Source organism: Catharus ustulatus, chromosome 27 (assembly GCF_009819885.2).
Source record: "Catharus ustulatus isolate bCatUst1 chromosome 27, bCatUst1.pri.v2, whole genome shotgun sequence".
In the NCBI taxonomy this organism is placed as follows: domain Eukaryota; kingdom Metazoa; phylum Chordata; class Aves; order Passeriformes; family Turdidae; genus Catharus; species Catharus ustulatus.
The window spans coordinates 1,198,521-1,220,814 of NC_046247.1; the positions used below are offsets into that span (position 1 = coordinate 1,198,521).

The following is a 22,294-nucleotide window of genomic DNA, read 5'->3' on the forward strand; positions in this document are numbered from 1 at the left end:
TTCTCTGCCAAAGTCTTCCCTCAGAGACTCCCCAGCTGCAGCACCTGGTGTACCCGCATTAAATACAGTGATCTAACCGGCTTTGTCGCCTGAGTCTAAACCTTACTCCCACCTCAGTTTATTTAGAGCTCTTCAAACGAATAAATTCATTTAATATATGTTGGGAAGGACACACGAGCAGCTCCGAGTAGCACAGACACAGCACAATACATCAGACTACACCAAGACACAAATAAACATTTTTTAGTGTCCTCAGAGGAGCGGGGACATTGCAGTGACATCTTTATGCCAGCTGATTCCATGCTCAAGTTCCACCAAATGAATGGAGCCTCCAAATCCTGGTGGTTGGGGAAGAAATTCGGCCTCCCACGAGTCGGGGGGAGGCCGTGTCTGCTCTGTAACCATAACTAAAATTCCAAAGCAGGACACGCGTTCCTTGTCCTGCCTATTCCACGTTTTCTGCCTCTGTGAGGGGGAATTCCTGCTGGGCTTCCTTCGGGGTGTAGCTTTTGGGGTGCACAGGGCGCTCCTGGCTCAGGATGGCCTGGGTGGAGCAGAGCAGAAACCGTGCTTTAGTAAAAATAAAGATTCATTTGAGCAGTTAGCAGGAGAGGTATCACACTGGGAAAAAACCAAAGCTGACTTTTCCCCAGCCAACACACGCTGTGAGTGCAGGGAAGGACCCTCACAACTTCCCCGATTTCATCTGAGGTTTTTTTTTTGGTCCAGTTTTGAGGGCAGATTTATCCTCAATCCCCCCAAATCCCCGGGGTGTAAAAGCACAGCGGAGCACCCCTGACTGACCATCCTCTCCTCGCTGGCCGGGGGGCTGCGCAGGAGCCAGCAGAGCGGCGCGTACGCCACGTTCAGCGCCCCGACGATCGCCATCAGCCAGGGGAAACCCAGCGCTCGCACGATGGCCCCGCCCGTGGAGGGACCTGCAAACCCCAACATCCAAAAGGGATAAAACCCCAGGGAGACACGCCCTGAGGAGCCACAGCGCCAGTAAAAGTCCTACCCACGGCGAAGCCCATGCAGAAGGCCACGTCGGCGATGGCGTACACGGTGCCGTAGGCTGAGGTGTGCCGCAGGTCCACCAGGTAGCCCATGAGGGGCATCATGGACGAGTCCACCATTCCTGCCCGGCCATCGGGGGCTCTCAGTGCCCGCTGCCCCCGGGCCAGCTGCCCAGAGCACCCCAACTTACCTATGGCAAAGCCCAGGCCGGCGTTGGGGCCGATCAGCCCGTAAATGTTGGTGGCCAGAGGCACCTGGAGGGGAGAGAGGAATGTGAGGGCAGTGGGAGGTGGGACACAGGGCATGGAATCATGGAATGGGTTGGATTAAAGGGACCTTAAAGCACATCCAGTGCCACCCCGTGCCATGGCCAGGACATCTTCCACTGTCCCAGCTCATCCCAGCCTGGCCTTGGGCACTTTCAGCAATCCAGGGGCAGCCAGAGCTGCTCTGGGAATTCCAGTCCAGCCCCTCCTCACCCTCACAAGGAGGAATTTCTCCCCAATATCCCACCTAACCCTGCCCTCTGTCACTTTGAAGCCATGTCCTGTCCATCCATCCCTTGTAAATCCTCCCTCCCCATCTTCCCTGCAGCAGAATTCAGTCACCCACAGCCTTTTCCAGGCTGAACAATCCCAAATCTCTCAGCCTGAAGATCTGGAGACCTTTCCCAGATCTGCAAAACCCATCCAGAGGTGCAACCCCTGAGCATTTGCCGTGCCAGGGCAGTGAAAATCCCTGCAGAGACACCTTGGATTCCCCTGAGCTACTCACACAGAGGAGGCTGATTCCCACCACAGCCATCCCAATCATGGAGCACAGCCACCTGCAACGTGAGCAGAGCGCAGGAGTTCTCAGCCTGGAGCAGAACACGCTGGAATTTGGGCTGGGCTGAGCCAAAATCTTTAATGTCCCGCTCACCTGCCCATCCTGTTAGCCAGAATCCCAAAGAGGTTGGTGCCAACGAGGTAGGAGATGCTGGCAGGCAGGAACGCCATCCCTGGCACACAGAAAGGATTAAAAATGCCAAGAAAATACAGATTTGAACAAATTTTCACCCCCCCAAACACCTCATTTGGGGAATATCATGAGCCAGGCCAGGCACATGAACATCTGTCACAATTTCTTCTGTCACAATTCCTCCCTCTTCCACCTTCCCCCCTTTCCCCTCACTAAATAAAGAGGAATAAAGCTGCTTAAGTAAAAAGCTCGGGGATCACTGTGTAGCTCACAATTAAATATTTGCTCTCCCTGCTGCTTTGCCAGTTGTTTATTTTTCATATCCTCTCCTGCTGACAATAAATAAAAGTGATCAGCTCCATTTCCCTGGGACAGCTTCCTTATTGGAACACGCTGATTTGTGTTTAATTTCCTCTCCTCTCACAGCTACACAACAGGGTTAATCCTGCAGCTTTAGCCCAAGCTCTTCTGGGTTGTTTTTCCCAGAATTATGGGAGGAAGAGACAAAACAAAGCCCTTGAGTTTAGAGCAGCTCGTGAGAGGGGTGGGTTGGTGTCTCAAATCTCAGGTACCTGAACACCTTAGGGAATACATTTGGGATTTTCTTCTCAAAAATCACCTCCTGCAGCGGTGGCAGGGCAGCCCTGAGTGCTTTTCCCTGGGTTCTGTCCCTTTTGCCAGCCCAGGATCCCTCTGTGCCGCTTTCCCCTCGCCCCTCCTTGCTCCAGGGAAGCTTTCAGTGCCTGTCTGTTGCTGAGGATAACTCGATCAGGAGCAATTCCAGCCCAAATCCAATCCAATTTGGGCTCTAAGTGCAGCCCAGGGCACCCCCCGGGTCCTTCCTGCTCCACTTGGGTTTTATCACCACCCCTGCTGTATTCTTGCAGCAGCACAGGCTGTTATCTCCACATGCCATTTTCCAGGCAATCAGCACATCCTGCCCTGCCTGGGGTGCTGGGAACAGCCTCATCTCACAGGACCTGCCTCATCTCACAGGACCTGCCTCATCTCACAGGACCTGCCTCATCTCACAGGATCTGCCTCCTCTCACAGGACCTGCCTCATCTCACAGGACCTGCCTCTGCAGAGCCCCTCTGGCCTCCCCAGTTCCAGCCTGGCACAGGATGGGCTCCCAGGGCACCCCGCTGCCTCCCTGCCCCGTTATTGCTCAGCTGGGCAGCAAATTCCATACAATCTTTTCAATAACAGAGCAGAGCAGCCACCACTGAGGACATTTCCAGCTGGAATTGGAGCCATGCCCAGCCTGGGATTGCAGGAGGGCAGATGTTTCCTTGTTTTATTTTTTTTTTTCAGAGTGATATCAAAGATGATTCAATCCCTCCTGCAGTGCCCAGACAGATTTTGCTCCCTGGAAGTGTCTGAGGAAAGCACTGAGTGCTGTGGGCTGGGCACAGGGCTGGGATCAGTCGCAGGCTGGCTCTAGGAAGGTTTTTTCTGGAATTCCAAACCCTCTGAAGCCCAGCAGAGAGCACGGCACCTACCGAGCTGCCACTGCGGCGGGCACATGGTCTGCAGCATCCAGATGGGCAGCGTGGGCTCCAGCATGGCCACACCCATGTTGGAGAAGCACAGAGCCCCTGGAAAGGGGAGAAAAGGCAGAAAAGCTCCGTTTTCACCCTTTCTGCTGCTGTTTCAAGGGACTCTAACAAGAAGGGCCCTCCTTACCTGCGGCCACCAGGATGTAGGGGTCTCGCAGCAGCGTGGACACCGGCGTGGCTTTAGTGCTCTGCCGAGGGGGCGAGCTGGGCTGGGGGCTGTGTGTGCCCTCAGCTAGGCCCTGGCACAGCCCCCAGCCCCGGGCAGTGCCCACCCGGCCCTCCCAGAGCCCTGCTCACCTCCGGGGACACGCGGGAGGGCTGCAGGATGCACAGCTGCAGGGCTGGGGACAGAAGGCGGCCGTTGGCTCCTGCAGGCACCGCTGCCACTGCCAGCCCTGCCCTCCCTCTGCCCCTGGGCTGGAGCAGCAAAGCTGCCCTGGGAGCTTTGCAAAGGTTTTGTCAACCCCAGCTGGAGCGTGACAGGACTGGGATGAGGAAAAGCCGAGGGTGGAAGCAGAAGTTGGCGAGGCACAGGGCCCACATTTCATTTTCCAGCCGCTCTCGCACGCTTCATTAAGGAGCTCCTGCTTTACAGCCAGACGAGGACGGTAATTGGGGCTGTAATTTAATTAGCTCCGTGCTTCCCACTGCAAATACAGCTCCTGCTGGCTGGAACTCGGGAAGCTCCCGTGGCCTCTTCTGGGAGCAAGAATGAGGCACCAATTCTGCTGGCAGAGCCTGATCCCTTCGTGGCACCACGAGGCTGAGACCAGGGTGTCTTGCCAGAGAATTCACAGCTCAGAGAGCTTTACTGAATGTGCTGTTGGAGCCCTTAAAGCCATCAGGGGGGTTATTAAGTAATGAGGGATTAATTCCTGCTCTGTTCCTGTGTCAGTCATCCAGAGATGGCAAAAAATCTGATTTAGCCCTGCTGGAGAAGGCAGTGCTGATGGTATCACCCACTGTGGTGCTGTGCCTGCTCCTCCCCTCAGGCTCTGCCTGACACCCACACTTCAATCATTTCTGCATTTGCAGGGCTCTGCCCTTTGCTTCCTCACCTCCATCCAAGAGGGCGAGGAAGGCCAGGACCAGGAAGGGCGAAGCTTTGCCCACAAATTCGTACATGATGCTCCCGAAGGGGGCCCCGACTGCAAGGGAGGGGCTGGGTCACACCCTGCAGGGCCACTGTCCCCAGGGACTGGCAGTGCCACTGTCCCCAGGGCCTGGCAATGTCACTGTCCCAGAGCCTGGCAGTGCCACTGTCCCCAGAGCCTGACAATGTCACTGTCCCAGAGCCTGGCAGTGCCACTGTCCCCAGAGCCTGGCAATGTCACTGTCCCCAGAGCCTGGCAGTGCCACCTCCCCAAAGCCTGGCAGTGCCACCTCCCCAGAGCCTGGCAGTGCCACTGTCCCCAGGGCCTGGCAGTGCCACCTCCCCAGAGCCTGTCCCACTGTGTCCCACCATATCCCCCCTGTCCCACCCTATCCCACCCTGTCCCCCTGTCCCCCCTGTCCCCCCTGTCCCCCCTGTCCCCCGTGTCCCCTCGGGCCCAGGGCTCCTTACTGAGCACTCCCAAGGCCAGGCCCCCCAGGGCGATGCCCATGGCGCTGCCCCTCTCCGCATCGTCCGGGTACACGCTGGCCAGCAGCCCCAGGCCTGGGGGCACACACAGAGCCCACCTCAGCCTGGCTGCCTCCCTGGGGGCTCCTCTCTGCAATCTGGGGGTTCAAGGGGGCTCAGCTGCTCCCTGGCTGGGTGCAGTGAGGAGGAGCAGGAGGAGAGCCCAGCCAAGGTGCAGCCAAAACCTTCACCTGCCACCGAGGAGAAGGAGGAGCCGATGCCTTGGAGGGCTCTGGCGATGAACAGCAGGGTGTAGGTGCCTGAGAAAGCAAACACTGCACAGGCAGGGAGAGCTGAGATTCTCAAACACTGCACAGGCAGGGAGAGCTGAGATTCTCAAACACTGCACAGGCAGGGAGAGCTGAGATTCTCAAACACTGCACAGGCAGGGAGAGCTGAGATTCTCAAACACTGCCCAGGGAGGGAGAGCTGAGACTTCTCAGACACTGCCCAGGGAGGGAGAGCTGAGATTCTCAAACACTGCCCAGGGAGGGAGAGCTGAGATTCTCAAACACTGCACAGGGAGGGAGAGCTGAGACTTCTCAAACACTGCACAGGGAGGGAGAGCTGAGACTTCTCAGACACTGCACAGGGAGGGAGAGCTGAGATTCTCAAACACTGCACAGGGGGAGAGAGCTGAGATTCTCAAACACTGCCCAGGGAGGGAGAGCTGAGATTCTCAAACACTGCACAGGGAGGGAGAGCTGAGATTCTCAAACACTGCCCAGGGAGGGAGAGCTGAGATTCTCAAACACTGCACAGGCAGGGAGAGCTGAGATTCTCAAACACTGCACAGGGAGGGAGAGCTGAGATTCTCAAACACTGCACAGGGAGGGAGAGCTGAGACTTCTCAGACACTGCACAGGGAGGGAGAGCTGAGACTTCTCAGACACTGCACAGGGAGGGAGAGCTGAGACTTCTCAGACACTGCACAGGCAGGGAGAGCTGAGATTCTCAAACACTGCACAGGGAGGGAGAGCTGAGATTCTCAAACACTGCACAGGGAGGGAGAGCTGAGACTTCTCAGACACTGCACAGGGAGGGAGAGCTGAGATTCTCAAACACTGCACAGGGAGGGAGAGCTGAGGTCCGCAGCACGGGGCAGGGCTGCCCCAGCTGGCACTGGAACGGGGCAGAGGGCACAGAGCTCGTCCTTGTCACCCTCCCCTGAGCCCGGACCCCTGCTTTGGCCCCTCTCTGCAGGGTGGGGAGGGCGATACTCACTCACTGTGGACAGGAACATGATGGTGAAGCCCAGGAACATGGGGATGTGGTATCCGATCCTGGAGGGGGCAAAAAGGAGGCCCCGGCTCAGGAGGGCTCCTTGTTCCCTGCTGGGAAACCCCTGAGGGCTCAGAAGCAGCTCCTGAGGGGGTGATGTGCCCACAGTGCTGCTCAGAGGGACCCCCAGAAACTCTGCAAAGCCCCCCAGGGACAGAGCCAGCTGCCCAGCCCAGCATCTGCAGGAGAGGAAGAAAACCTGAGAAGAACATTTAATGCATCCAGAGCGGGCTGTGTTTGTTTATTCCGTGGTTGCTGGTGTTGAACAGCATCTGGCAGCACCTGAGGAGAGCTTTGGTGAGCTTTATGCCGGGACATGAACTCACAAGCCGTGTGCAGGCTGTTAGGAAAGGTGACATTCCTGCCATTTGGATGGATAAATTCCACCTCTTGCTGTTTGCCTGCAATTCCACGCGATTGCTCAGCCCCAGGTGACTCCAGCAGCAGGCAGGAGCCGAGGAATCTCCTGGAACCGCGGGAACCCCCGGCTCGGACCTTACCTGTTGGTCAGCAGACCCACCCAGGGGTTGACCAGCAGCTGGACCAGAGCCTTGGAGGCGAAGAGCAGCCCCACGCGGGTGTTCTCCTGCGCCAGGAACTCCTCACCCTGCAGGCAGCCCCTGGGTGGGGCTGGGGGGTCCCTGGATGGGGCTGGGGGGTCCCTGGAGGGGTGTCCTGGGGGGTGTCCTGGGGGGCTGCTCCCCGTCCCATTGCCGGCGCTGCTGGAGCCCCGGACGGGCGCGGTGCCGGGGTCAGAACCGGGGAGAGGAGGAGCCCCGGGGGCTGCGGGAGTTGGCTCGGGCAGGGCCGGGCTCACGGAGCTCTTGGCAGCTTCGTACTCGGTCGTGTAGAGGAAGGTGGGGACGATGGGTACTGGAAAAAAGCCGGGGAAGGGATCAGGGGGGATTTTCCTGCAGATCTGGCTTGGCACGGAGCTGAACTGAGCGGGGCTGGCCAGGTGGGGAAGGTCCTGGAAGGTCACCTGAGCAGGGACCTGCTGGCATCACCCAGGGACCGATGGAGCAGAGCAGCCAGGGCAGCCCTGAAGAGCCCCAAGCTGTGTCCCCAAAGAACCCCACAGTGGCAGCCCAAAGAGTCCCCAAAACCCCCACACTGCACCCCCAGGCAGCCCCACAGGACCCCCCCACTGTCCCCCCAAGTCCCCGCTGTGCCCCAGAGCCCCAGGCCATACCCACGACGGTGAGCAGGACGTTGTCCAGCAGCAGAGCCACGAACACCACGGCCAGCACCAGCCTGGGCGAGGCCCTGCCCGAGGCCAGCCAGGACCTGGCTGGGGACATGGCCAGGGACACAGCCAGGGACACAGCCAGGGACACGGCCAGGGACACGGCCAGGGACACAGAGCTCAGCCAGGGTCCTGTGGGCTCCTGGGCTCAGGGGTCAGGGCCTCCACAAACCTGCCCAGAGAATATTCCAGGTTAAACCTCCCACGGGTCATGGCTTGTCCCTTGGGCAGCAGCTCCTGGGGACACTCAGTGTGTGCCCAGGGTCTGGGTGCCATTCCTAGGGTCTGGGTGCCATTCCCAGGGTCTGGGTGCCATTCCCAGGATCTCTGTGCCATTCCCAGGATCTCTGTGCCATTCCCAGGATCTCTGTGCCATTCCCAGGGTCTGGGTGCCATTCCCAGGAGCTGGGTGCCATTCCCAGGGTCTGGGTGCCATTCCCAGGATCTCTGTGCCATTCCCCTGATCTGGGCACTGTTCACAGGGTCTGGGTGCTCTTCTCAAGGTCTAGGTGCTCTCCTCAAGAGCTGAGTTCTTTCCCCAGGATCTGTGAGCTTTCCCCAGGAGCTGGAACCACCAGCTCTGCTATAAAACACTGATTTCATCAATCCTGCTTTGAAATTCCCAGCTGGAGCGTTCTCCCACCATTCCCACTCTCCTGAGACATCCTGTACCTGCTCCAAGGCATCGTTTAAGTCTCCTCACAGATCGAGCCTCAGTTTATCCGAGGTAATCTCGACATCTTTTATTCCCTGTTTGTTCTTCAGAGGTTCAATTGCGCCTCAAAGGAAACTCATTTACCTCCCGTGCCTTTCCTGATTGGAATGGCAGGGCCAGGCACGGCTCTTCAAAGCCTCACAGATGGGACTGAGGTCGAGGCTTCCAAGGAAACATCACTCCCAAAAAAATCCCTCCAAAATCTGCATTAAACCAACCAATGGACCATTGAATTCCTCAGCTCTTGGGGACTGAGTGACAGAATGGATGGAGCTGAGTCTGAGCTCTGCCTCTTCCCCAAAATCCTGGCCTTTCCTGAAACCCCAGGCAATGGGAGCTGTCAGGTTTTAATTACAAAAGCAAACACTCCAAATGCTTTATCAGGTGCCACACCAGGTGGAGAGCAGGGCTGGCTTCTCAATCAGGCACCAACCACCAGAATTAATGCAGAGGAATACAAACATAAATAAACTGAAGACAGAGAAAGCAGAGGCAGTAGAGACACAATTGCCCAGTACAAACCCTGTCCCCTTTCTCTGCCATGGGGAGCAGAGGAAAACGTTCTTACCCCGGCACCCATGTGAGCGTGGAGCTGCCGCCGCCGCCTCGCCGAGCTCTGCTGCCCCGGGATTTACGATTCCCGGTTACCAGGGGAGGAGAGGAGTGTCCCTGGTCCCTGCAGTGCTCATTGGAACCTCACAGGGCTGTCCAGGGGAGGAGAGGAGTGTCCCTGGTCCCTGCAGCGTTCATTGGAACCTCACAGGGCTGTCCTGGAGCTCTCCCTGCATCAGCAGGGCTGGGCTGAGGGATGCTGGGGGGCAGGAAGGTTTAACCTCACTGCCAGCTCCCAGCAGGGCTGATCCCTCCCTGAGAACCTGGATCCAGGAGATCTGGGGGATCCCTGCCTGGATCAGAGCACCTGGGCCTGGATCCCAGAGATCTGGGAGATTCCTGCCTGGATCAGAGCACCTGGGCCTGGATCCCAGAGATCTGGGAGATTCCTGCCTGGATCAGAGCACCTGGGCCTGGATCCCAGAGATCTGGGGGATCCCTGCCTGGATCAGAGCACCTGGCCTGGATCCCGGAGATCTGGGGGATCCCTGCCTGGATCAGAGCACCTGGGCCTGGATCCCAGAGATCTGGGGGATTCCTGCCTGGATCAGAACACCTGGCTCTGGATCTGAGAGATCTGGGGGATCCCTGCCTGGATCAGAGCACCTGGGCCTGGATCCCAGAGCTTTGGGGGATTCCTGCCTGGATCAGAGCACCTGGCCTGGATCCCAGAGCTCTGGGGGATGTTGGGAGCAGCAGGTTGTGGTCCCTCCTCACCTCAGCACCTCCTGCCCTTGGGATGCTCTCCATGTCTTTTCCAGGGACAAGGGGATGTTCCCTGGCCCAGCCAGGCTGGTTCCTCCCAGCAGAGCTGGGTGGAAAATCCCCCCAGGCCTGGTGGGGGTTTTGTGTTTCCTTCCATCATTTCAGTTTTCCTAAACTTCTGACACTTGGCTCCGTGATTTTCCTTTTAAACCCCAAACCATCACCATCCTTCATCCAGGGCATGGAGATTTGCTGCAGGGAGAGGGAATAAATCTGGAATTTATTCACCTTTCCTCTGCTGGCACATCAATCTGCCACTGGGGCCGTTCATCTGCCTCCTGCCGGGCCCCAAAACCATCGCCAATAACGGCAGATGAGATTCCCTGCCCGGGAATTCCCCGGGCCAGCATTAGAGCGGGAGTTGAAGCCTTTAAATGGATTTCAGGAGTGGAGGATTGAACTGGAAATTGCTTTCCTGAGGTCTGGAGCCGAGGGGATGAGTGGGGCAGCAGCACCATCTGCTGCGGGAGCCCGGAGCTGCCAGGCCGGGCAAGGACCCAAATCCTCCTCCAGCAGCTCTCAACCTTCCCCTTTTTCCCTTTCTTCCCTCTTTCTCTTTATTTAATCCCTTCTGTGGAATTATCTCTGCTGTTTCCTCCCTCCTTGGGAATCACCCAGAGCTCCTAGCAGACATTTTCCCCAAAAATTTCCAGTTCTGAACCAGCAGGAGGGAGGGCATTGATTTAAAACCCCAATGCAGTTCTGTGTCACTGCTCTGTCTTTCTCACTTTCTTTCCCTTTTTATCTTTCTTTTGTTTTTATCCTTATTTTCCCGTCTCTTATTATTTTAATATTTTATTTGTCTTATTTCCTTTTCCTTACTTCCCTCTTCCTCTTTTCTCTTACCCTTTTTCCTCATCCCTTTCCCCTTTTGACTTTTACATTTTTATTTATTCTTAGCCATTTACTACTTTTCTTCCTCTTCCTCTTCCTCTTCCTCTTCCTCTTCCTCTTCCTCTTCCTCTTCCTCTTCCTCTTCCTCTTCCTCTTCCTCTTCCCCTTCCCCTTCCTCTTCCTCTTCCCTTTTCCCTTTTCCCTTTTCCTTTTTCCTTTTTCCTTTTTCCTTACAGGACCTGGGACAGCTCTGTCCCCGCCCCTCACCGCCGGTGGGCGTGCCCCGTGCGTGGCTGGGCGTGCCCCCTGCGTGCGTGGGCGTCTCCCGTGCGTCACGGGCGTGGCCCGTGCGTGCCCCTCCCCTCGCTATACCCACGCACGCAGGGCCGTCCCCTCAGAGCCGGTCCAACATGGCGGCGGTGCGGGCGCTGCGCGGGGCCGTGAACGGCGCCGGGCCCGGCGGGCCCCGCGAGCAGGCGGCGGCTCTGACCCGCGACTTCCTGTCCCAGCCGCGCCTCAGTGAGTGCGGGGAGCGCGGGGGGACGCGGGGGGACGCGGGGAGAGGGGATCGGGATCGGCCGGGTGGGCTCGGCTCGGCTCGGGGGCTGCAGCTCCGGGCCCGGGCAGGCCGCGGTTCGGCCTCGCCCTCAGAGCAGCCCGGGCTGGAATGGAGCACCGGAATGTAGCACCGGAATGAGGCCCCGGAACGCGGGGGGAATGGGGCAGTGGTGGCACGGCTGTCCCGTGTCCTTCCCGCAAAGCCGGGAACGGGAAATGGGGGTGGGATGGAGCCTGCTGTGGAGCCCTGAATTGAGAAATCGCGTGAAAAAGGGGAAATGCAGCGCCTTGGTAAAATCTCCCCTCTGCAGTGGGGAGAAATCAGAGCGTGTGAAGGTGTTTTTTATGGCAGCAATGACATGAAATGGCTTTAACTGTGCCCTGAATTGCAGCAGGAGCTGCAGGGTGCTGCCCACCCTGGATCAGGGATCCTTTGGAAACACCCGGCAGGTTTGGAGGCCAAATCCATCCCTGCAATTCCAGATCTTACTGTGGAACAGAGGCTGGAGCCAAGGTGACTCCAGCTTTTTCCATGCAGGTTCTGTTTTTTCCCCTGAACTGCACCAGGCTGGGGATGGAAAATGTTCTGGGTTGCTTTTGGTTTGTCATGGAACTGGTGAAGGAAGAAGTGCTCATGAGACAGTCATGGGGTGAAATGTCTCACTCAGGGTCAGCTTTTCCAGGGCTGCAAACCCTCAGGCTGTGAGCTGATCCAAACCCTGGGTTCTGATCTTATCCAAACCCCCCTCTCAGAGCTGATTCCTCTGGATAATGCTGGGCCCAGGATCTCCCTGCTCAGGGCACTGCAGCAGCCCAGATGCTGCAGCTGATCCGAAGTCATTGAGAGACAGAGCTCTGTTCAGGGTGTTGAGTAGGATTTTAGAGTCAAACTGAGCGCTGGAGTTGAAGCCCAGCTCCCCTGCCCCGGAGCAGTTTGGTTGTTGCCATAAAGCTCTGACATTGCAACAGTTTCAGCAGTTTTATTGCAGGGTAAACACGGGGCTGTTGACAGTGCAGACAGCAGCTGGGGAGCTGCCAGGCTCCTGCTCCACTCCTGGAGCTGCTGCAGGAATTTGGGATCCTGGCTGGGCTCTGCATGTCCCAGTTCCCTGCTGTCCCAGTGAGGAACAGCCCCAGCTCCTCGTGACCCTGAGCGAGCTCTGACTCAGGATTTCCTCATCTGGGGGTCAGGTGATGCTTCTTCCCTGAGCTGACAGCAAAATCCTCCCTTGGAATCACGGAATCATGGAATGGTTTGGGTTGGAAGGGACTTGGAGCCCAACTAGAGCCACCCCTACCTTGGGGACACTTCTGCTGTGCCAGGGTGCTCCAGGCCCCTCCAACCTGAGCTGGGAATTCCTGCTGTGGGGAAGAAAACAGGGATCATGTGGGAGTCACTTCAGGGAGCAGGAAAATGCTCCATGAATTCTTACTATGGAGAAAACAGGGATCATGTCAGTCACTTCAGGGAGCAGGAAAATGCTCCATGAATTCTTATTATGGAAAAGATTGGGATCACCTCAAAGTCAGTTCCAGAGAGCAGGAAAATGCTCCATGAATTCCTGTCATGGAGAAAACAGGGATCACCTCAATGTCACTTCCAGGGAGCAGGAAAAATGCTCCATGAATTTTTATTATGGAAAAGATTGGGATCACCTCAAAGTCAGTTCCAGGGAGCAGGAAAATGCTCCATGAATTTTTATTATGGAAAAGATTGGGATCACCTCAGAGTCACTTCAGGGAGCAGGAAAATGCTCCATGAGTTCCTGTCATGGAGAAGCAAACACTGGGATCGTGTCAGAGTCACTCCAGGGAGCAGGAATAATTCTGCACACCCAATCCTGCCCCTGCCCCTTCCTGTGGAGCTCCTGATAAACAGAAATCAGACCCCAGAGCCCTGGTGACAGCAATGAAATGGGAAATGGGCTCTGGGATGTTCCTGACCTGTCCCTTGTGGGTTTTTTGCAGCTTACAAAACCGTGTCAGGTGTGAACGGGCCCCTGGTGATCCTGGACCAGGTCAAGGTAAATCCTCAGCTGCTCTGAAGCTTTTTTGAGAGGAAAAGCTGGGAAAGGTAAAATCCAGACTGCTGGGAAACCCCCCAGGGGGATTTTGATACATTTCTGACTGCTGGGATAAATGGGAGTGTGGAAATCCCTCCCTCCAAGGCTGCAGAGTTACTGGGGAAGGGAAGGGAACCGAGTTTGAGTTTCCCCAGAGCCCTGGAACGCTGATTAAACTCAGAGCTGAGATGAACCTGTTTGGTTTTGTTCCCAACCTTTCTGTTTCCACACCAGTGCTCTGGAACAGGAACCTGTGGACACTCCTGGCTTCTTTTCAGGTTCTTAAGGGCAAAACTGCTGCAGGTTTTCCTTCTGCTCTGGGGCTTCCTGGCACTGTTTGGGACTCAGAGCTTTCAGAGCTAATCCTGGCAGCTCCAACCACACAAATATTGTTTATTCCCTTAAAAATGGCTTTAACCTGGGAAACTCAATATCCTGGGGAGGAGTTTGGTTCTGATGATTAAACTATTCTTAAAAACCGAGTTGTTTGCAGGTTTGGAGCTGGGGGTTTTGGTTTGCTGGGTGGATTTTAATGCTTTTCCTCCTCCTTGTGCCCCCTCAGTTCCCCAGGTACGCCGAGATCGTGCACCTGACCCTGCCTGATGGCACCAGGAGGAGTGGGCAGGTGCTGGAAGTCAGTGGCTCCAAGGCTGTGGTTCAGGTAGGAGCAGGGTTCTCTTTTTCCATCATTTATTAACCAGGGTGAGCCCTGAACAAACCAAACCTGTCTGGAGATGTGTTCTTTTTAAATTAAAACAACCAATCACCTACTTATTCCAAGTGACATCAATAATTGTAGGAGATTTCTGGCAGTGCATGGTGACATTTTTATTTCCACCCCTCTGGATTTGTTCCCACCCCTGTGGATTTGTTTCCACCCCCTCTGGATTTGTTTCCACCCTCTCTGGATTTATTTCCACCCCCTCTGGATTTATTTCCACCCCCTCTGGATTTATTTCCACCCCTCTGAATTTATTTCCACTCCCTCTGGATTTATTTCCACTCCCTGTGGATTTATTTCCACTCCCTCTGGATTTGTTTCCACCTCTCTGGATTTGTTTCCACCCCTCTGGATTCCTTTGCTGCTGGATTAAAGGAATCCCCTGGGATTTGCAGCACTGGATTCCAGCTCAGCCCTGTGCTGGTGTTTCTCCTCAAGAGCTGCTTCTTGCTCACATGATTTTATCTGAAGGACTTGGCAGGAGGGGAAACACTTGAGATCAGAGGAGTTGCAGCAGCTTTGGTGGCTGTTGCTGATACAATTCATGAATTTGGGTTTGTGGTGTTTTCTGCCAGCCCTTGGAGCAGAGCAGCTCCTGCTTTGTGCCCTGGGGCTGCAGCTGAAGCAGCGTTCAGGGCTCACTTTGTGAAGCACAAACCTTGTGTCCTGTGATTTATTTTCATTTCTCCTGCTGCATTTGCAGGTATTTGAAGGCACTTCAGGGATTGATGCCAAGAAAACCTCCTGTGAGTTCACTGGGGACATCCTGAGAACCCCAGTCTCAGAGGACATGCTTGGTGAGGATTTACATGTGAGGAGTGAACAGATTTGTCCCAAATTAGCTGCATTTCACAATAATTCTCTTTTTATTGTTGTTCCCTGTAGGCAGAGTGTTCAATGGATCAGGAAAACCCATAGACAGAGGCCCCATTGTCTTGGCTGAGGATTTCCTGGACATCATGGGTTTGTTCTTAATCCTTTTCTGAGGGGGAGGAAAGTCAAACCTGGAGGGTTTCAGCTTTCTGAATTCATATATTTGATTTAGAACACAAGATCCAACTTGGGAGGAGCTTCATCTCAATTTTGAGTTTGTGTGTGGCATCAAATTCCAAATCAATTATCCAAGTGCAGGGAGATGAGGGAGCAGGGAATTTTCTGGAGTGTTTGGAAGCTGCTAAAGGTGAAATGCTGATAACCTGGCAGGGTTTGCAGTCACTTCTAGCACTGACACCAACATTTAACACCAGAGCCTTGGGGTCTGGAAGGCTCAGGTGTGACCAGGTGCAGCTGGTGTCACACTGTGCCCATTTATCAGGGGGTGTTTGAGGAAACTCCCACCATGTCCAGGGGTTAACATTGTGTTCTCTCCAAAACCCCACAGGCCAGCCCATCAACCCCCAGTGTCGGATCTACCCAGAGGAAATGATCCAGACTGGCATTTCAGCCATCGATGGCATGAACAGCATTGCCAGGGGCCAGAAAATCCCCATTTTCTCAGCTGCTGGGCTGCCCCACAACGAGGTGAGGCTCAGAGCTGCTCTGAACCTGCTGGGAGCCAAAACTGGATTGAGTTCTGGGCCATGGGACAGCATCAGGTGCAAAGCCTGGGGTGTTTCTTGCCTAGATTGCGGCTCAGATCTGTCGCCAGGCTGGCTTGGTGAAGAAATCCAAAGATGTGATGGATTACAGCGAGGAGAACTTTGCCATCGTCTTTGCTGCCATGGGGGTGAGCCCACAGCGCTGGGGGAGTGGGGCTGGAGGAATCAGGGAGTTGTGTGTGTGGAGTTAAAGGATGGGGGAAAATACCAAAAGATTTTGGAAGTGCTGGGATGTGCCTTTGGAGCAGAGTGCCCAGAGAAGCTGGGGCTGCCCTGGAAGTGTCCCAGGCTGGAGGAGGCTTGGAGCACCCTGGCACAGTGGGAGGTGTCCCTGCCATGGCACTGGAGGGGGTTTTGGGGTCCCTTCCCACCCCCAAACCATTCCATGATACCTGTTAAAGTCACCCACAATTCCATGTCAGAATCATCCACAATTCCATGACACTTAACAGAACCTGGCTGATCAGGATAAAGCATCTCAGGCCTGATGTCCAGCCTGGAATTCCAGAATTTGTTCATTCTGGGAGTGTAGAGGAGCCTGATGGATGGAGATCTTTGCTGTGGGTTATTGATGAGCTCATCAGCCCTTAGTTGGGTGTGAGATGTGCCAGGTTAACCCCAGAGCTGTGCTTTAGGTGAACATGGAAACCGCTCGCTTCTTCAAGTCCGACTTTGAGGAGAACGGCTCCATGGACAACGTGTGCCTGTTCCTGAACCTGGCCAACGACCCCACGTGAGTGCCACTGCCTGGGGGGGACAGGCCAGCTGGGGGTGTGTCCTGCAGCTGCCACTTGGGCTGGGTTGGGGCTGGAGCTGCAGGTGCCATAGTGCTCCTGGAACTGCAGGTGAAACAGTGCAGGTGGAGCTGCAGGTACAGCAGTGCTGGAGTGGCCCTGGCAGCTCTGGGTGGCCCTGCAACCCCATGTGTCTCTGGGTGGCCCGAGGTGGCTCTGGGTGGCCCCAGGTGTCCCTGGCAGCCCAGTGTGGCTCTGGGTGGCCCCAGGTGTCCCTGCAGTCCCATGTGGCTCCTGGGTGGCTCTGGGTGGCTCTGGGTGGCTCTGAGTGGCCCCAGGTGGCTCTGGGTGGCCCCAGGTGCCCCTGACAGCCTTGGGTGGCCCCAGTGTGGCTCTGGGTGGCCCCAGTGTGGCTCTGGGTGGCTGTGAGTGGCCCCAGGTGGCTCTGTGTGGCCCCAGGTGTTCCTGGCAGCCCAGTGTGGCTCTGGGTGGCTTTGTGTGGCTGTGAGTGGCCCCAGGTGGCTCTGTGTGGCCCCAGGTGTTCCTGGCAGCCCCAGGTGGCTCCTGGGTGGCTCTGTGTGGCTCTGAGTGGCCCCAGTGTGGCTCTGGGTGGCTGTGAGTGGCCCCAGTGTGGCTCTGGGTGGCTGTGAGTGGCCCCAGGTGGCTCTGGGTGGCCCCAGGTGTCCCTGCAGCCCCCTGAGCCAGGCCTGTGTTGCAGCATCGAGCGAATCATCACGCCGCGCCTGGCGCTGACCACGGCCGAGTTCCTGGCGTACCAGTGTGAGAAGCACGTGCTGGTGATCCTGACAGACATGAGCTCCTATGCTGAGGCTCTCAGAGAGGTGGGGGCTCATAAGGTGTTATTAATGTGTTTATTAAGGAGCTGGGTGTTGGCAGAAAGGGCTGCTGTGGGGTGAGGAGCGAAGCTGCTGCTCAAGCTGTTGGAATTGACATTCACTGGAGTGGGTGGGAGCAGCCAGTGAGGGTTTGAGTTGGTCCTTGGTTGGCTGGGATTTATTCCACCGGTGGCAATTCCACCCCTGGCAGTGCCCAAGACCAGCTTGGATGGGATTGGAGCATGGGAGGTGTCCCTGCCCTGGCAGGGGTGGCACTGGCTGGTATTTTGATATTTAAATTCCCTTCCATGGAGCAGCAGTTTGGATCTGCCCTGCCCTGTCCCACGTGGCCGTGCTGACAAACACCCGGGGGGGTGGCAGGAGGAGCTGTTGGAGCACTCAGCAGCTCCCTGGGCAGGGTGTGAGTCCTTGGCACTGTTTTTGTGGCTGTGCCAGGTGTCAGCAGCTCGGGAGGAGGTGCCTGGGCGCCGTGGCTTCCCTGGCTACATGTACACAGACCTGGCCACCATCTACGAGCGCGCCGGGCGCGTGGAGGGCAGGAACGGCTCCATCACCCAGATCCCCATCCTCACCATGCCCAACGACGGTGAGTCCAGCCTGGGGGGCTGCACAGAGCTCTGCTTGGGGCACACAGCAGCACAGGGGGCTCCAGGTTCCCTGAACATCCCAGGGTTTGGCTGCCTTCACCCTCTGAACCCTCAGGCTTGGTGCTCACAGCCCTGATCCAAGAGCTTGGGATTTGTGCAGGGAGTAATTGCTGAAGTCACAACTGCTGAAGTAACCTGGCAACAAAAAGCTGCAGCTCAGTGCTGAAATGGATATAAAAGGGCTGAAAATATTCAAAACGTTTTTTTTTACAGATATTACTCATCCCATCCCTGACTTGACTGGATACATCACTGAGGGACAGATCTACGTGGACAGGCAGCTGCACAACAGGCAGGTGTGTGCCTCTCTGCTCACAAGGTGCTTGGGGTTATTCTGATTTTTTAAGGATTCCTGATAACTCCTGGGTGGTCTCTCTCCAGATTTACCCCCCTATCAATGTCCTGCCCTCCCTGTCCCGGCTGATGAAGTCGGCCATCGGCGAGGGGATGACCAGGAAGGACCACGCAGATGTGTCCAACCAGCTGGTGGGTGAAAACCCCTCTGGGAGCAGGGGCCAGGGTCAACTGGGATCCAGAACATTCCTGAGGCTGCTTTAGGGATTGTCTGAGCACTCAGGGAGAGGTTTTGAGTTTGAACAGGGACTGTGGGTGTTTAGAGAGGAGGGAAGAGCTAAGCTGTGGGTGCTCACCTGGAGAAGGGAAGGGTGCAGGGAGAGCTCAGAGCCTGAGGGGCTCCAGGACAGCTGGAGAGGGGAAAGGATGGAGGGACAGGACACAGGGAATGGCCTCCCACTGCCAGAGGGGGAATATTGGGAAGGAATTCTGGGCTGGAATTCTGACAACCCATGACTGCCCCATCCCTGTCTGCACCCAAGGCTGGGCTGGGATAACCTGGGGCTGCAGGAGGTGTCCCTGCCATGGCAGGGCTGCCATGAGGGGAGGTCTGAGGGCTCTGCAGGCCCTTCCACTCTCCCTGAGCTGGCTCCAAGCCCTGTCCCCCCCCCAGTACGCCTGCTACGCCATCGGCAAGGACGTGCAGGCCATGAAGGCCGTGGTGGGCGAGGAAGCGCTGACCTCGGACGACCTCCTGTACCTGGAGTTCCTGCAGAAGTTTGAGAAGAACTTCATTGCTCAGGGTAAGGATCCCTGAGCCCTGAGCAGGGTCCCAGAGCTGCCTGTGCCGTTCCTGCCCCTCATCCCCACCTGGGCTGTCCCTGCAGGGCCCTACGAGAACCGCACGGTGTACGAGACCCTGGACATCGGCTGGCAGCTGCTCAGGATCTTCCCCAAGGAGATGCTCAAGAGGATCCCCCAGAGCACCCTGGCCGAGTTCTACCCTCGGGATGCCAAGCACTAGCCCAGCTCCCTGTGCCCCTGCTCTGTGAGATGCTGGTTTGGTTTCCTTTTCCATGTGTTGGTGTTTCCCTGTGGCCCTCCCAGCTCCAACCAGCAGCAGGTGACACTTGGGGCAGTGTTGCCACTGAGAGCAGTTTGGAAAATATCCCTTCTCCCAAAGCCTGGCTCTCCAGGAGGATGTTTAGGCCAGCTTTAAAAATGTGCAATAGCCACCACGAGGTTTGGGCTTTGAAAGGAGACTTTTGTGGTTCCTTTTGTGGGTTTTTTTCAAGGCTGAGCATGACCAGAAAGTGCAAATCTTCACTTGCAAACCATGGGTTAGAAAACATGAGACAGGAGATGTGACTTGCAGGACAACATTGCTCGGTGAAAAATGCAGGTTTTTGAGCAGGGCTGCACATTCTGAAAGGTTTGTGTGAGCTGAGAACAGGGAGGTGACAGTGGGGAGCACAGGTGGAAAAATCCTTGTCCTTTCAAAGGCCAGTGAGGTGCTACCTGAAAGTAACAGGATAAAGCTTAAATATTGAATTACAGGTTTTAAATTGAAGTTTGCAGAGCAGATTTTCTCCCTCACCCTTTTTTGGTTGAATTTTGGAGATGCCAAACAGAGCCAGCAGCTCAGTCTGAGCTCAGAAGTGTCACCACAGCTGTTCAGGGCTTTGTGCTGCTGCTGAGGGGGATCCTGAGAGGTGAAAACCAAACTAAAACCTGGCCCAGGTGAGCTCAGCTTTTCAACCACGACCTGTACTACACCAGGCACCAGGAGTTATTAATAAAAAAGGCAGCTTTGACTGTGAGAAAGGATATTTCAGACCTGCTCGAGGTGTGCTGGGCCCGTGCCATGGCTGGAGCTGTTGTGGTTTGCACTCCAGGCACGGATTTGCCTCAGCCCTGAGCTCAGCATTCCCAAACTCTGCAATCTTGGCGGGGCAATTCCGTGTTGTTCCTTTTCCAACGGGTTCAGCCGAGGCTCTGGGCCTGCTGCTGCTGCTGCTGCTGGCACAATTCCATGCTTTTCCCAGGCTTTTCCTGTAGTCTGAGCTCTGGTCTGGCTCACCAGAGCATGTTGCACCTCCCTGCACGCCTTCGGGGAAGGTGCTAACATGACTGGAATGTGCTAATTCCAGCTTTCCCTGACATCTCCCACGTGCAGTTCTCTGGTTTGTCCCGTGTTCTCTGTGGCTGCAACAGCAACTTTATTCCAGTGCATTCCACCCAAAGCTGTGTCCAGTCTCTTTTTCCTGAGGTCAGGATGGGAGGCATGAAAATACTTTAATGTAGAGAATCTCTAAATAAATTAAATATGGAAAGTGTTGAACAAATGGGGAGCTTTGGTGATTCTGGGGGTGAAAAATCACTCGGGGTGTTCGTGTCCCCAGGGATCCTGGGAATGGGAATGGAGTAACTTGAGTGTGGATTAAAGGTCACTGCAGCCACCCCCACGGTGTCCCTGGAGCTGTGGCTGAGGAGGAGGAGGGTCTGACCTTCAGCCTCAGCAGAGCAGTCACGAGGAAAGGCTTTGCAGGAATGTGCAGGGAATGTGATCCTGTGTCCTCACGGGCAGCTGCAATCCTGGAACTCCCAGAAATGAGCTTTAGGGCCCAGTTTGGGGTTTTGGGAAGGATCAGCAGGGGAGGGGGGGGTCAGTCAGTGAGCCCAGGCCCTTCCCCTCTCCTGGGCAGGGCCCAGGGTTGGGACTGAGCCTGAGCCTGGCACAGGGCCCTGGAAAATGGGAATGGCAAAACCAGGAATGAACAAAATCAGGAATGACTACACCATACCTGGGAATGAGCAAAACCAGGAATGAAAAAAGCCAGGAGTGAGCAAACCAAACCCGGGAGTGCCCAAAGCAAACCCAGGAGTGCCCAAAGCAAACCCAGGAGTGCCCGAACCAAACTCAGGAATGACCAAACCAAACCCAGGAGTGCCCAAAGCAAACACAGGAGTGCCCAAACCAAACCCAGGAGTGACCAAACCAAACCCTGGAGTGCCCAAAGCAAACACAGGAATGGCCAAACCCAACCCAGGAGTGCCCAAACCAAACCCAGGAATGAGCAAACCAAACCAAACCAAACCAAACCCAGGAATGCCCAAACCCAGCTTTGGTTCCCCTCTCCTCTGCCCCTGTGGGGCTCAGCTCAGGATTTCCCCTGCCCTGCTCAGCGCTGTGGGATGCACAAAGGCCGTGGGCTGTCCCTGTGTCCCTGGCAGTGCAGTGACAGCTCCTAGCACGGCTCTGTCCCGGCTGGGGACATTGGGGACAGCAGGTACCGGCTCCAAGGGCCACTCTGCTCTCCCAGCTGCCGCTGCCGGGCTTTTCCAGGCCGGCTGCTTTTTTAAATTGGGAATTTTTGATCCCATAATGAGTAACGAGCAGCGCCCGGGGGCTCAGCCCCTCGCCAAGGGATGGCAGCCGGTGGCAGCCGCGGGCACACGCCAGCTGTCCCTGCCGGGAGGGGAGGGGACAGCGCCGGGTGGCTTTGGGGCCGGTGGCAGATGCGAGGCAGGGCCAGCCCGGGGCTGCTGGGCAGAGCTGCCGGGGCTCATTTGCACATCAAAAGCGGCTTTTTTTACCCCAAACCCGGCCCTGCGAGCGAGAGGTGGCTCCGCTCAATCCCCCCGTCCAGGATGGGTTGGGTTTGGGGCTGGATTTGGGGCTGGGGTTGGGTTTGGGGCTGAAGTTGGGGCTGAGTTTGGGGCTGGGGTTGGATTTGGGGCTGGATTTGGGGCTGGGGTTGGATTTGGGTCCCTGCCCTGCACACAGCCAGACACGCGTGCGGTGCCGGCGGGGCGATGAAAGGACACACAAATCGGCTTTTCTCCACTCGGGGCTCATTAGCATGGGCTCATTAGCATGGGCTCATTAGTGCCGCGCTGCTCCTGCGGCAGCTGGAGCGGGACAGGGACCCCCCGGCCCCGGGATGCTCCAGCCGGGCTCGTTCTCCTGTTTGCCCCCCAAAACCCGAGCCCGCGGTGTCCCCCGGGTGGTTCCAGAGCCACCCCGGCCATGCTGGAGCTGTCCCCAGTGAATGATTTCCCCTGGGTTATCCGGCCTTGCTGCTCCTTCCTGCTCCGTCTCCTGCAGCAGCGGGGTGGCAGCTTTCCTGGAGCATCCCCAGTGTACCCAGTTTACATCCTGGTGCATTCCCAGTATTCATTTTATACACTGCTGCTCTCCCAGTATCCTGT

At 56.3% G+C, this 22,294-nt stretch overlaps 2 protein-coding genes across 2 annotated transcripts; one reads left to right on the top strand and one right to left on the bottom strand.

The window, feature by feature from the left end:
• Positions 1-80: 80 nt before the first annotated feature.
• SLC18A1 (solute carrier family 18 member A1) lies at positions 81-7,739 on the bottom strand. The gene is made up of 15 exons (XM_033081070.1): positions 7,631-7,739; positions 6,939-7,311; positions 6,382-6,440; positions 5,349-5,432; positions 5,101-5,193; positions 4,595-4,684; positions 3,834-3,877; positions 3,664-3,724; positions 3,480-3,575; positions 1,939-2,017; positions 1,792-1,843; positions 1,208-1,271; positions 1,019-1,138; positions 805-938; positions 81-544 (listed from the first exon to the last, which is right to left on the bottom strand). The coding sequence occupies exons 1-15, from the start codon at positions 7,737-7,739 to the stop codon at positions 446-448; spliced, it is 1,557 nt and encodes a 518-aa protein (XP_032936961.1). The 3' UTR covers positions 81-445.
• Positions 7,740-11,005: 3,266 nt separating this feature from the next.
• On the top strand, positions 11,006-20,427 carry ATP6V1B2 (ATPase H+ transporting V1 subunit B2). The gene is made up of 14 exons (XM_033081385.1): positions 11,006-11,129; positions 13,137-13,192; positions 13,794-13,892; positions 14,656-14,749; positions 14,838-14,915; positions 15,334-15,473; positions 15,577-15,678; positions 16,186-16,283; positions 17,003-17,126; positions 17,577-17,727; positions 18,002-18,084; positions 18,170-18,274; positions 18,756-18,885; positions 18,970-20,427. The coding sequence occupies exons 1-14, from the start codon at positions 11,021-11,023 to the stop codon at positions 19,104-19,106; spliced, it is 1,506 nt and encodes a 501-aa protein (XP_032937276.1). The 5' UTR covers positions 11,006-11,020; the 3' UTR covers positions 19,107-20,427.
• Positions 20,428-22,294: the final 1,867 nt, after the last annotated feature.

What these genes read in the sequence shown, in the direction of transcription:
- SLC18A1 (XM_033081070.1), bottom strand. Translation starts at nt 7,739, where the DNA reads ATGTCCCCAGCCAGGTCCTGGCTGGCCTCGGGCAGGGCCTCGCCCAGG. An exon ending in CATGTTCCTGTCCACAGTGA is followed by an intron (nt 5,433 to 6,381) that starts GTGAGTATCGCC and finishes CTGCCTGTGCAG; the next exon opens with TGTTTGCTTTCTCAGGCACC. An exon ending in TGGGAATCAGCCTCCTCTGT is followed by an intron (nt 1,272 to 1,791) that starts GTGAGTAGCTCA and finishes TCTCCCCTCCAG; the next exon opens with GTGCCTCTGGCCACCAACAT.
- ATP6V1B2 (XM_033081385.1), top strand. Translation starts at nt 11,021, where the DNA reads ATGGCGGCGGTGCGGGCGCTGCGCGGGGCCGTGAACGGCGCCGGGCCC. An exon ending in TCGTCTTTGCTGCCATGGGG is followed by an intron (nt 15,679 to 16,185) that starts GTGAGCCCACAG and finishes GCTGTGCTTTAG; the next exon opens with GTGAACATGGAAACCGCTCG. An exon ending in AACCTGGCCAACGACCCCAC is followed by an intron (nt 16,284 to 17,002) that starts GTGAGTGCCACT and finishes CCTGTGTTGCAG; the next exon opens with CATCGAGCGAATCATCACGC.